Genomic DNA, 13,352 nt, shown 5'->3' with positions numbered 1-13,352 from the left:
CTGAATCTAGTCTAATAAGCATGTCATAGGAACCACGCCTTAATACATAACTAGCCGTACGTATATATATATATATATATATATATACTATAATATATATGTATATATAATATATATATATATGTGTGTGTGTGTGTGTGTGTGTGTGTGTGTGCCGTGCGTGCGTGCGTGCGCTGTGCGTGCGTGACTGTGTGCGTGCTGTGTGGTGCGTGTGTGCGATGGTCCGTGCCTGTGCGCCGCGCGTGCCGCGCTGTGTGTGTGTGTGCCTGTGCTAAGCATGCGTCGTGGGACGTGCAGTGTGCAGCCGCCCTGTGCGTGGCTGTTGTGCGTCTGCGCGCGCGCGTGCGTGTGGTGCGTATGTGTGTGCCGTGCGGGCCGTGTGTGCTGTGCGCTGCGCGCGTGCGTGGTGCGCTGTTGTCGTGCTGCGCGTGCCGCGTGCGTGTGTCGTGGTTGGTGTGCGTGTGCGTGTGCGTGTGCCGCTGGTGCGTCGTGCGTGTCCGAGATTTGGTGTCGCGTGTGCTGTGCTTGTGTGTGTGTGTGATGTGTGTGTCGGTGTGTGTGTGCGTGTGTAGGTGTGTGTGCGTGTGTGTCGCTGTTGTGTGCTTTGTGTGTGTGCGCTAACCAGACGATAGACTGCCGTGTTGAAAACGATGGCCACGTGCAACGATGTGATGGGGGCCGAATAGTGTGTTAATTAGGCCTATCTTTACACAAGCAACACGATCCATGATGTAGCAGGCGATGATGATGCATGCTGATTATTCAATAATCCGTGATAAGACGTTATAGGCCCACAGTGCCAGCATCCTGGATGATAACTGTTGATGCTCGTCATCCAATTAGATGATAATAATATGCCTACTATACTCATAATTGCAAGAATTTTTTATGCCTTACATGTGTTTCTATCTAACAGAATCGCCGGATATTTTATCCCATAAATCTATAATGAGCGATGGCCTGTCACTACCACCCACCATACACCGCACCCTAACCCCAGCCTAGGACAGGGGATCTGACCTTGCGTCTGACCACCCCCACCTACACCGACACCTAACCTCCAGCCTAAGCTACCTGTCCACTGACCATACCACCGTACACCGCACCCTACACCTCCAGCTAGCTGACCTGTCACTGACCACCCCACACCTACACCGCCACGCCTAAACCTCCAGCTAGCCTGAACCTGACACTGACACCCCTCCCACCTACACCGCACACCTAACCACCAGCCCTAGCTAACCTGTCACTGACCATAACCACCTACACGCCGCACCCTAACCTCCAGCCTAGCTGACTCGCTGACACTGACCATGCCTCCCACCTACACGCACCCTTAACTCTCCAGCCTAGCTGACCTGCTAACTCACCACCCCACCTACACGCCACCTAGACCTCCAGCCTAAGCTGAACACCTCATGACTGACCACCTCATATACACAGCGCATCCTAACCTCCAGCCTAGCTGACATGTGTGACTCACCACCCCACTTACACCGACACCCTAACCTCCAGCCTAGCTGCACCTGCGTGACTGAACCACCCCACCTACACCGCACCCTAACCTCACAGCCTAGGCTGATCTGTGGCTCTGACCACCCCACCTTACACCGCACGCCTAACCTCCAGCCTAGCTGACCTCGTGATCTGGACCACCCCACCTACACCGCACCCTAAACACTCCAGCCAGCTGACCTGTGACTGCACCACCCCACCTACACCGCACCCTAACCTCCAGCCAGCTAACCTCGGTGTCTGACCACCCCAACCTACACCGCCACCTAACACTCCAGCCTAGCTGACCTGCTGTCTGACCACCTTCAGATACACCGCCATCCCTACCACCAGCCATAGCTGACCTGTGACTGACCACCCTCCCACCTAAACAACCGCACCCTAACCACCAGCCTAGCTGACCCTGTATCTGGACCACGCCCACCTACACCGCACCCTAACCTCCAGGCCTAGCTGACCTGTTACTGACCCATACACCTACACCGCCAACCCTAACCTCCAGCCTAGCCCTGACCTGTTACTGACCATACCACCCTACACGCACCCTAACCACCAGCCTAGTCTGACCTGTTACTGACCATTACCACCTACACGCACCCTAACTCCAAGCCTAAGCTGGACCTGTTACTGACCATACACCTACACCGCACACGCTAACCTCCAGCCTAGCCTGACCTGTACTGACCATACCACCTACACCGCCACCCTAACCCTCCAGCCTACTGACCTGTTACTGGACCATACCACCTACACGCATTCCTAACTCCAGGCCTAGCCACTGACCGTGACTGACCACCCCATATTACACCGCACCCTAACCTCCAGCCTAGCTGACCTGTGACTGACCACCCCACCTACACCGCATCCTTATTTTCGCATAAATCTATAATAGCGATGACCTGTGTCTGACCACCCCATCTACACCGCATCCTTATTTTCGCATAAATCTATAATAGCGATGACCTGTGTCTGACCGCGCTGCCTGCATCGGTCCCCTCGTTGGGACAGTTGCTGTGAATTTTCTGTGTTGCTGCTGCAGTGAAGCCGATACTAGCTAATAACGGGACAGCGTGCGCTGCATGCTCCTATATACATATAGCAGACTCCCATAGCGCGAGTCCTGCTCTATTAACTCTAACCTGATGAAAACTACCATAAACATATACAATATACAACATACAGAGTTACTGCGTAGGCACGTATGTATGTATCTTAGTGTAATATAGTGTAGTATAGTATAGCATAGCATAGCACAGCATAGCATAGTATAGCATAGTATAGTAGATCTGCACGCTTCGGACGGGGATTTTCTAGCTGGTGGGGGCGGGCGGGCACAGTCACGCTGTACTACGAATGTCAACATCAGCATAGTGACAGCTGTCGTGTGTGTCGGGAGCCATACTATGTGCCTCCCCCCGTCCCGCCGTGTCTGACACGATCACTGTTTATCACAACACGTCGAATGCGTTGTAATCCGAATAATAATCAAATATTTACTATTAACTAACATATGGCACGTGCGCGCGCGTGTACGTGCGTGCGCGTGTACGTGCGCATGCATGGATACGTTCGTGCGTGCGTGTGTGACTGGGAGCATGCATGTGTGCGCACGTGCGTGCATGCTTGAATTGGTGAGTGAGTGAGTGAGTGCGTGAGTGAGTGCGTGAGTGCGTGCGTGCGTGCGTGCGGGCAGGCGTGCGTGTATAAAAGCGGTCCCGGTTTCATGCGTCATCTACGATAATAAATGTGCGTACATCTCTAAAACATTCTTGAAGTTACATTCTACAAGTCACATTTTTCAACTTCTTTCAATTAACACGTGCATGCATGTGAATAAAAAAATCATAATTGCCGTTCTGTTAAATGTTAAATGCGGTCACGAGTTTTTTTGTCGTCTGGCGACGGAAACCACGTGACACTGTCTTTCACGTTGATAGGTTGCAGTGTCCCGCCACGCGCCCGGCTGTCGTCTGCTGTTATACGAGCAGTCGGCCAGCTACGGCATCGCTGCAGGGAGGGGTGTTAGCTTTCCTCTAGCTCTCCTTCTGCCTCGCTCCTCCTCCTGCTCCTCGCTTCCTCCTCCTCTCCTTATTCCTCGCCTCCTCGTCTCCTCCTCCTCCTGTCTCTCTCTCTTCTTCTTCTTTCTTTATTCTCCCAATATTTCTTACTCCTTCTATCTCGCTCCTTCTCGCCTTCCTCCTCCTGCTATCTGCTTCCTCTTTCTCGTGCTCCTTCTTCTCCTGGCTCATCTTCTCGTTCCTCTCTCCTCTTCTCCTCTTTTGTATTGCCTATTCTCTTCATAACTTGCTCATCTTCTCCCTCTAATTTTTAGTTCTTCCTCCTTTCATTTTTCTTTGTCCTCCTGTAACTTTTCCAATTCGACCTGGCCTTTATTCTGTTCTTCCTCTTCCTTCTTCAACGCAACCTCCATCTCTTTTCTCCTACAGGAGAACTCTTCCTTCTCTATTTCTTTCCATTCTCTCCATTAACCCTTTCTCTTTCCTTAATTTCCGTTATTTTTCTCGACCCAACTCTACTATTTCTCGCTCCTCTCACCCTTCAGCACGTAACTGCTCCTTCTCCCCCTTCTCCCCATCTCTTTCCTCTCTCTCTCTCTCTCTCTCTCTCTCTCTCTCTCTCTCTCTCTTTCTCTCTCTCTTTCTTTCTCTCTCTCTCTCTTTCTCTCGGACCCTGTAGCATTCACAGCTGGCGGGTGGGCTCAGTAACTCGCCACGTGGTTACGTCAACATGGAAATTATTTTAGAATCAGCATTTGGACACAGCGTGATGTTACGCGGGCAGCTGTCCCAGTCTGATGCTGGATTCACAGATGACGAGTCTGTCGTCAGTGCGATACGATACTACGGAGAAATTCAATTTCAGTTGCAACAGTTGCGCTCACTCTATAATCTTTCTCAATCCCTTACATTGGTGCTGCGTTGAGTGTGTTCGCCTGTGCGTGCGTGCGTGGTGTAGCGTGTGTGTAGTGGTTGTGTGTGTGGGTTGTGTTGTGTGGTGTGTGGGTGTGTGTGTGTGTGTGTGTATGAGGATGTGTGTGGGATTGTGTGTGTGTGTGTGTGCTGGTGTGTGGGTGTGCCGTGTAGTGTGCTCGAGAGCGCGATATTATAAAGGATTAACTTTTTAACTAAAGTGGTGAGTGGTAATGCCGGTATAAATATGAATGGGTTGAAAAAGCATTGACCACAACGTATAGGTTTATACGCGGTCTGTTAGCTTAACGACTCCAGAAATGCTTAGAACTTACTGATAGTTTACATTTCTTTACGGTCTAGGCATCGGGCGAAGCTACAGTATGGGTGTTCTGCGGTGTTGCGTATAATAGCCGCGAATACTAGGAATGATGTGCGGAGAAGATGTGTTCCGTGAGAGCTGAGCACGTAAACTAATCAAATATGCAGTGTAGAGCTTATGTTATATATACATAGTAGCATTATACGATAAGCAGTTGTCACTTCGGCTAGAATAGCTGCATAGTAAATAGAATGGGACAGACGCACGCGATATAAAAATATATTATATATTATATAATATATATATATATATATATTATATTATGGCGCTTATTTGGCGTCCTGGTTAGTATGTATATCAATATCCTATCTATCCACTTTGCTACCTTCGGACAATACACACGCACATACGCCACACGTACACACGACTTGTTATATTATATATATATATATATATATAGTATATTATATATATATATAATAGTGGTAGTAGATGGATATGGATGGAATCGTGCAGATGACCGTTGGATTGATGATTGAAATAAGATTCAATATCATCTCTTGCATGACTTCGTAAATTCGACGTTGTGCTTATGCACAGATCATTCATGTTTTTTCTTTATTAGTTTAGAACCTCTCTTCGATCTAGGAACCTCGAAACTGCTACGAGTACTGCAAAATGTCCAGCAAATCTCAGGCAAGCATACGCGGCTGCGTAGTTCAAGGCATTGCCAGCATAATCAGTAGGCCCAGACACAACGCTCTCGATCGACGCTTACGCGAGCCCACGTTTCGTTTTTTTGCTCGTTAGTATTAAGGCAGGTGGAGCATTGTTGGTGGAGTATCGCATAAACTTGACATGGAGATGCTTGTTATGCATGTATATCGTTGTAGAATGCACTTTAACGTATAGCATTAGGTGACTTCGGATGGAAGTATTGTAGGTAGGATAATAATAATCAGGAACAGTATATAGGAATTAAATATAGGAATAAAACTAAATGCTAATCATTAATACTAAATGATGTTAGAGAATTAATAATGTGATAACTAAATTTCAAATTTATATAAAACTAAGTAAGTATCCGCCGGCCCGCCGGCGACACTGCATGTTTAGTAAAAAAGTCTTATGTCGTCGATAGCCACTCATTGTTCCTGTATCAAGGTGTCTAGAGCAGCAGGCGCGAATCATTTTTGTCCTATTCCCTGTTTACGACGCAGGATGTGACTACTGAGACTGATATAATACTATTTTGGGGATTTTGTAATCACTGTGGTATTACAGGGTTGGGGATGGGGTGAGGCGGGGCGTAGCAGTCAGAGACTAACACGCCGCACACATGTAAGATTTATAGTCTACTATACTGATCATATCGTTATAGACAGGCTGTGTTCGCCTTAATGACTTCCAGTTATATAAGCTATGCATATTCATTATATGATTTGCTGGTGTTTTGCGGAATGTCATCGGTGGTGGTGAAGCGGGCTACAATGTCGGCAATTGCCGGCTGATGTTGAGAGCGGATTGGCAGACTAGGTGATGCTTGTTGGTTACGCGTGCATTTGATTACTGCGCCTCTGTATACAGGCGGGGTTGACATGTCATTCGAGAAGTGTATGAGTCATCGGCGCGGACGTCTTGCCGCATTCCTACGCGGACGCCAGAGGGTTAAATACGCGATGACACAGGAATACACGACACGTGTGGATGTGCGAGCGGGAGACGGATAGCGTGGGTGCTGCTGCTGTGCTGACTTACAGGCATACTAAAATTCGGTAGGTTGTTCTCTTCTCTTATCTCTCTCTCTCTCTCTCTTCTGCTCTCTCTCTCTCTCTTTCATACTATCATATCTATTATCTATATCTTTCTACCTCTCCTCTCTCTATCTCTTCTCTCTCTTCTCTCTCTCTGACGTCCTCGGTCTCGACTCTCGCTCTCTCACCTCTATTCTTTCTTTCTATCTCACGTCTCGGTCTTGTCTCGCGCTTTCTTCTTCCTCCTCTGTTCTCTTCTCTCTCTCTCTCATGCGACTCTCTCTCTCTCTCTCTCTTGCTTCTCTCTCGGACTCGTTAGCAGACTTCGCTCGCTCCTCCTCTCTTCTATCTTTCTCCCCTGCGCTCGTCGACGCAATCACTCGTTGAGCGTATATGCGAGTAGGCGGTTAGACAGGGCTGGCGATGCGCGGCCGGTGTGGATTAGTGATGAGATTGAAACTAACAGAGCTGCAGCGGGCGGCTTAACGACCGTTTCAGCTGTAGGCGACGCCTTCGGCTGGCGCCACACACACAGGCGGCGCACACACCACACACCACACACACACACCACACACACACACACAAACACAACAACACACAATACTCGCGGCTCCAGCTCGCGCGCACAACAACACAACACAACACTACACACACCACCACAGCAACACCACACAAATGCACCCCCACACAACACATCAGCCAGCACGACGCGCACAAACGCCACAAACACGGACACCAGCCACACACACACACCACCACACGGACACACAAACACAACGGGTGGCGGTGGACGATCGGTCGGAGTACGGTGGTGAGCGATCACTGCCAGTAGCGCACATGTCACTCTACCATCGCTTGCTATGTCCTATGCAATGTAACATACACACAGTCTAGCTGCTATGCAATGTACATACTCACTTCCTGCTATGCGTGTTTATATCCAACACAGTCTGCCGATGTAATGTTACATTAACTGCTAGCCAATGTAAAACACACACATGCACGCACGCCGCAGCACACACACACGCACGCACCGCACGCTACGCGCAACACCACACACGCCGCACGCATCCACGCGCGCCAACACCACACACCAACACACACTCACACACACCACACACACACACACACACACAACCACATCAATTGCGTCCTTACATCGTATACATCCGGACTGTCGTGATCCAAACACGCATCAGGTGTAAGGTAGTGATGTATCCTCTCTCTCTCTTCTCTCGCTTCACATTGACTCGATGTGTCACATTCGGTGTGACGCTTATTCGCCAGCATGGTATGGGCTTTGTGCAGTTTATGATGGCACCTTCAACATCGCACAGACAGCAGCATGACCAGTGCATGCATATCGCTGTTTCTGCCAATCAAATGCGGCGTAGACATTCCATATGCTAGTCTCCTGATCCCACCTTTCCGGGTTCCACGCAGCCAGTTAAAGCCTCTTAGTGACTAGTCACAGAAGTGAGTCGGCCCTGTAGATGGCGTTGGTTGCGCTGGCGGGGTAGCAGCGCTATCGCAGGCTTGAAGCGTTCCGCGCGGTGAGGCTCAGTTGAGCTCCCTCGCGCTGCGTAGGACTCAAGTCAGCTGTCATAAGGGCGGTAGGGCGCCACTCCTCGCTTCACAGATAGAACACCGGCGAGCTTAAGTGGCGGATGACTGATGGAGCACCGTGGGGGTCTGTGATGCGAGACTGTATATATCGTTTCGTATACAGTAGACCATTACCGTTTTTCGGATTATATCTATATTCTATATATACAACAGGACCCCAGTCGTTATACTCATATACCGTCTACTTCCGTACCGGCGCCCGCCGAGGCAACCCTGCCCGCGCTACCAACGCCAACCCACTACTATATATATTACACAAAGGAGCAACATATATATACATAGGAACATATATATATTATATATATACATATATATAGTATATATATATTTATAATATATTAATGTTTATAGAATTCAGCAGGCGCGCGCACGAGTGATGGAACGTATGAAGCTCTATGTTGGCTAAGTGAGAACGTGCCGGTCCCGCACGCAGACGATAGGAGGCTCCTATCAACGCGCGTTGTTTCTACGTGAAAACAGGCCCTTTAGAGAGCATTAAAACCGATCAAACATCCGGACAAAGGAAAATGAAATGGCGTGGGTGCAAACCCCGTAGAGTGTTACCATAGCCAGAGCGCATTTCACGCGCTTAGCAAACCTGTTTGACTTGCATAGAGACTTTTGAAAAAGCGTTTTTGAGCGCTTTAAAATAGCCGTAACGTAACGCCATCTGCTGGCAACTTTGTGTGAGCCGTAGGTGTATATGTATATATCTAATATAAATTTTTACTTGTTATCAAATGTTTTAACTACGTGTAGACGGGTATGTTTTGACATGCAAAGAGCCAGAAACGAAAGCTGTTCGACCTAAAACATAGGAGCGCATAAGGCTATAAACATTCTGGCAGAATATGACATTTTAAAAAAAAAAGCATCAATATAATTGATGCACGACCGTTTGCACTGTAGTAAGGTGGCCAAAATGGTCATTAAATTCTTCACTAAAGGCTGAGGCAATGACTATTATTACCTCCACGCAACGGAGGTCATGTAATCGGTCTCGTGTGTGTGTGTAGCCACCGCGCGATCGATAGTACGTCGAGTCAGCTAGTGGCGAGTCAGCAGCAGCCACCAGTGAGCGGCGAATCGATAGCACGTCGAGTCAGCGAGTGGCGAGTCAGCAGCAGCCACCAGTGAGCGGCGAGTCAGCAGCAGGCGAGTCAGTCAGCAGCCGCCACCAGCGAGCACATACATGTTACATGCTCGCGGAGGTATGCACTCTCCGTGAGTGCCCTCTGTCTAGTTAACACTGGGTTTTCTTCAACTGCCCAGGATGTGATAGCTAGGCGATATGATAGCCATCCGGACCTCCGTACTGTAGACATGTCTGTCTAGTTTTACATGGCATTTTACAAACCTTACAAATTTCATCTAGGCAGTGATATGTTCGCATTGAACTTTTACCACTTTATTCTCATGATGTGGTCTTCTGTAGTTTAAGTAAGAATCTGTTATGAAGTGTTTTTAAATGTGCAGTTTTGCTAAATGCCCAAAGTGTGTGAGAGAGAAAAGATGAAAATACAATAGAATAATTTGTCTTCATTCTGCGAGTGTCCAAATGTCCGACAAAACTGACACACTCAAAGGTCAGAATTATCCTCACTCCAAGAACACTATGAAATATAGTTGAATTTGTTACATACGGTCGCTAAAGTATCACGATATCCTTGCATAGCAACAGTTTTCGAATTACATAACCAATAAACATACATTTAGATTGTTTGATCTGTCTCTGTTAGATTGTCTCTCTGTTTGATAAAGTAATGTGTCTCTAACGTAAGGCGTTTAGTTGCAGACATTAGGAGAAGCAACATGTTTTAAACTACGAACCTTCACTTTATTTCACAATATACAGAAACATATCACTGTATTTCCTGGCTATAGTTTATTCGTCATGGAAGATTCCTACTAACAGCATGCACGTAACACTCATCTTGCCAGTCACATGTAGCGTGCACACAGGGCCTCACTATCCCCTTGAGCTAATCACCATTAATTTTTTTGTATGAAAATACAAAATCAAATGAAGTAACGTTAAATTGACTCACGATCTGTATGCCGATTTCGCGAAACGAACGTGGAGCATGCTACACATTACGATCCAGTTTGCTTGAAAGTACTTATACTAAGTAGTACGATCGAGTTGCTAGAATGAATCCATACCTCATCATTGCTTGTATTTTAAGCAGTGCATCTGCTAAAAAATAATTAAATACATCAAGTACACTTTGGCTTAGAATCGAAGGTATGATTTCTTGCACAGTATAGCTTCATGAGTAAAAAAAAAACACCCGACTTCGTCTTGGATCCAGCTAACAGAAACCACCGAGTGGCAAGAACCATCTCTCTTGTTCGTAAGTTAACGTGCCCTCTATACATCAATTTCGACTGACTCAAACAGAAATATATCGACACACAATAATACCTGTTATTACACCTCGTGTTATCGAACAACCAAACACTAAACCACACAAGTGACCGCACGCCTAAATGTTGACATGACCGTTAACCAAAACGAGCAACAGACAAGAGCTCACACAAACAAAGGCCACCACGACAGCATTGCCAAAATAGCAACCCTGTATTGCCACGTATTACCTCGCTTGCTCGTACGTTATTGACTCACGTATTGTGCGAGGGTGCGCTAGGTAGTCTGTGTACTTTTAGCACATCAACAAAGAGACGCAACTATCGACAATTTGTCATAACTTAGAAGACCATTACAAAAAGCTGCAATCGCTGCTGCATTAGGACACGTGGCTGACACGTGACCGTCACACGCCCACCTTTCAATGTACTGCATTGGCATTCTATGGCAGTGACCACAATACCACGGCTCCAAGAATGAACGAGATTGCCTACAAACTATTGGCATCGAAAAATGTAACGCAGTCCCGTACGATCACTCGTCGAACCGCCAATATGATGTAAGCCGGTCAAACTACGACGTGTGCATATCAATGATTTGAGTTATCAGATTCATACTGAAAACCATGGAACTATGGATGAGTGTGCATTGTGGAACCTGTGATGTGATTTGTGCAAAAGTAATGGCATCTCACTTGTGCAAGGCCTGCATAAAGGTGCTAATGTACTGCATCTCACTTGTGCAAGGCCTGCATAAAGGTTCCAAGGTCATACTCCTCTTCATACTGCTTCTCGTCCCACAGATCTCCAAGGTTCTCCAGAACCTGCTTCATCGACTGTCTCGAGTCATCTGATTGGTCAGCTTTCGTCTCCTGCCAGTCATTGTCCAATGCGAAGAGGTCTAACAACTGGTCGGTTGCCATGGAGAGCAGACTTGAGTTGTCCTGACTTATGACAGTGTTTGCAATGTTGATCTTGAACTTTTGAAGACTGTGAAAAAGTAACGCGAAAGAAAACGGGTCAATTTCACTCGTTCACAAACGAAATCGTTGCCGATTATCTTGTACATGAATGACAAAGCATTAGTTAGTATGCATAAATGGCAATCTGTTATTGCTCTACTGGTAGTATTATTCTGCTGAAAAAACTTGCCTCATTATCTTCTCCTCCAGGGTTCCTTTAGTTATGAGCCGGTAGACGTTGACAACTTTCTTCTGACCGATACGATGTGCTCTATCCATCGCCTGTATGCGTCACAGAACAAATGCATCGTAAGCTAACTACAACACGTTTCTCTTAAACATGCACCGACATTACCACATAAAACATCGAGCATTCATCATAATAATACATCTTACATGTGCCACATACCAGGCAACATTCGTGAAGAGAAAATTAAAAACACAAAATAATGGCAACAATCGCCAATATCTCCAACATCAAAAATAGATGCGATAGGTGGCTATGCCATAGACCTACAGTAGGTTAGCACCTGCCCCTAACTTCATCACTATAGGTGTGGGACGGTGTGAGAGGGTAGTATAAGATTCTGGTAGGACATAATATAATATATATAATAGTGAGTAGCTAGATGGATGGATGGATCGTCGGACTGACCGTTGGATTGATGATTGAAATAAGATATCAATATCAATCTACTTCCATGACCTTCGTAAATTCAGACGTGTGCTTTGCCAGATCCATTCATGTTTTTTTATATACGTTTAGACCTCTCATTCGACCTAGAACCTCGAAACTGCTACGAGCCACTGCAAAATGCCGGCACATCTCCAGCAAGCACTACGCGCTGCGTATCACATTGCCCAGCATAAATCACGTAGCCAGACACAACAGCTCGATCGACGCTACGCGAGCCCACGTTCGTTTTTCTGCTCGTAGTATTAAAACACGTAGCATTGTGTGAGTATCAGCAACAACTTACATGAGATGCTTATATGCATCGTACTACTCGTGTAGAATGCAACATTGACTATAGCATTAGTTACTCTCATGAGTAGGTCATAGGATAATAATAAATATGAACAGTAATATAAGAACAGGAATAAAACTAAAATGTAATCATTAACAATAACTAAACGTTAGGAATTAATAAATGTGACTAAAACTAAATGTAAAAAATTATAATAACTAAGAACGTAATAGGATGTTTAGTAAAGAATATTTCGTCATAGCCGCTATTGTTACTTTATACAAGTTCTAAGCACGCGCAATCCATTTTTGTCCTTTCATTGTTACGTCGCTGTGGCCTACTGAGCTGTATATAATAACTATTTTCATTTGTAATAACTGTTATTACAGTTATTACATACAGCTCAGAGCTACACACCGCCGCACATGTAAGATTATACGTCTACACATTACTCCTCCTATCACTATCAGTATAGACACTGCTTTCCGCTTAATGATCAGTTATACTACAGCTATGCTATTCATCATATGATGTGCTGTGTTTTGCAATGTCATCGTTGCGTGTAAGCGCTACCAATGTTTGGCCCTGAGTTGGTCGGCTAGTTGACTGCTTTGTTGTTACGCGTCACTTTGATTACTGCGCCTGTACACCAGGGGGCTTACCTGTCATTCCACGAAGTGTTGAGTCATCGACGCAGACGTCCTTGCATTCCTACGGGCAGCAGAGTTAATAACCGGTGACACAGGAAATACACGACACGTTGTGTGCGACGCGGGACGACGGATAGCGCTGTTGTGCCTGCTGTGCTGCCTTACAGATACTAGAATTCTAGCTTGTTCTCTCTCTCTTATCTCTCTCTCTCTCTCTCTCTCTCTCTCTCTCTCTCTCTCTATCTATATCTCTCTCTA

The 13,352-nt window shown here is 46.4% G+C and overlaps 2 protein-coding genes across 2 annotated transcripts in view; both read right to left on the bottom strand.

Moving 5' to 3' along the window:
- LOC106814080 (integrin alpha-4-like) overlaps window positions 1–13,296 on the bottom strand; it is a gene marked incomplete at its 3' end in the record, with an annotated part of 34,343 nt that extends 21,047 nt beyond the window's left edge. Inside the window, 1 exon segment of the mRNA XM_014818356.1 lies at window positions 13,107–13,296.
- Window positions 9,961–13,352, bottom strand: part of LOC106814081 (TATA-binding protein-associated factor 172-like) — a 34,992-nt gene continuing 31,600 nt past the window's right edge. Inside the window, exons 15-16 of the mRNA XM_014818358.1 lie at window positions 11,667–11,758; window positions 9,961–11,504 (exon numbers count right to left, since the gene is read on the bottom strand). Coding sequence (XP_014673844.1) covers window positions 11,249–11,504; window positions 11,667–11,758 — 348 coding nt within the window. The 3' untranslated portion in view covers window positions 9,961–11,248. The remainder of the gene's footprint in view (window positions 11,505–11,666; window positions 11,759–13,352) is intronic.

The sequence above is a fragment of the Priapulus caudatus genome, unplaced genomic scaffold, assembly GCF_000485595.1.
Source record: "Priapulus caudatus unplaced genomic scaffold, Priapulus_caudatus-5.0.1 Scaffold869, whole genome shotgun sequence".
Taxonomy (NCBI): Eukaryota; Metazoa; Priapulida; class Priapulimorpha; order Priapulimorphida; family Priapulidae; genus Priapulus; species Priapulus caudatus.
The sequence above is the reverse complement of the archived record's forward strand: the minus strand, read 5'-3'. Positions and strand labels throughout refer to the sequence as shown.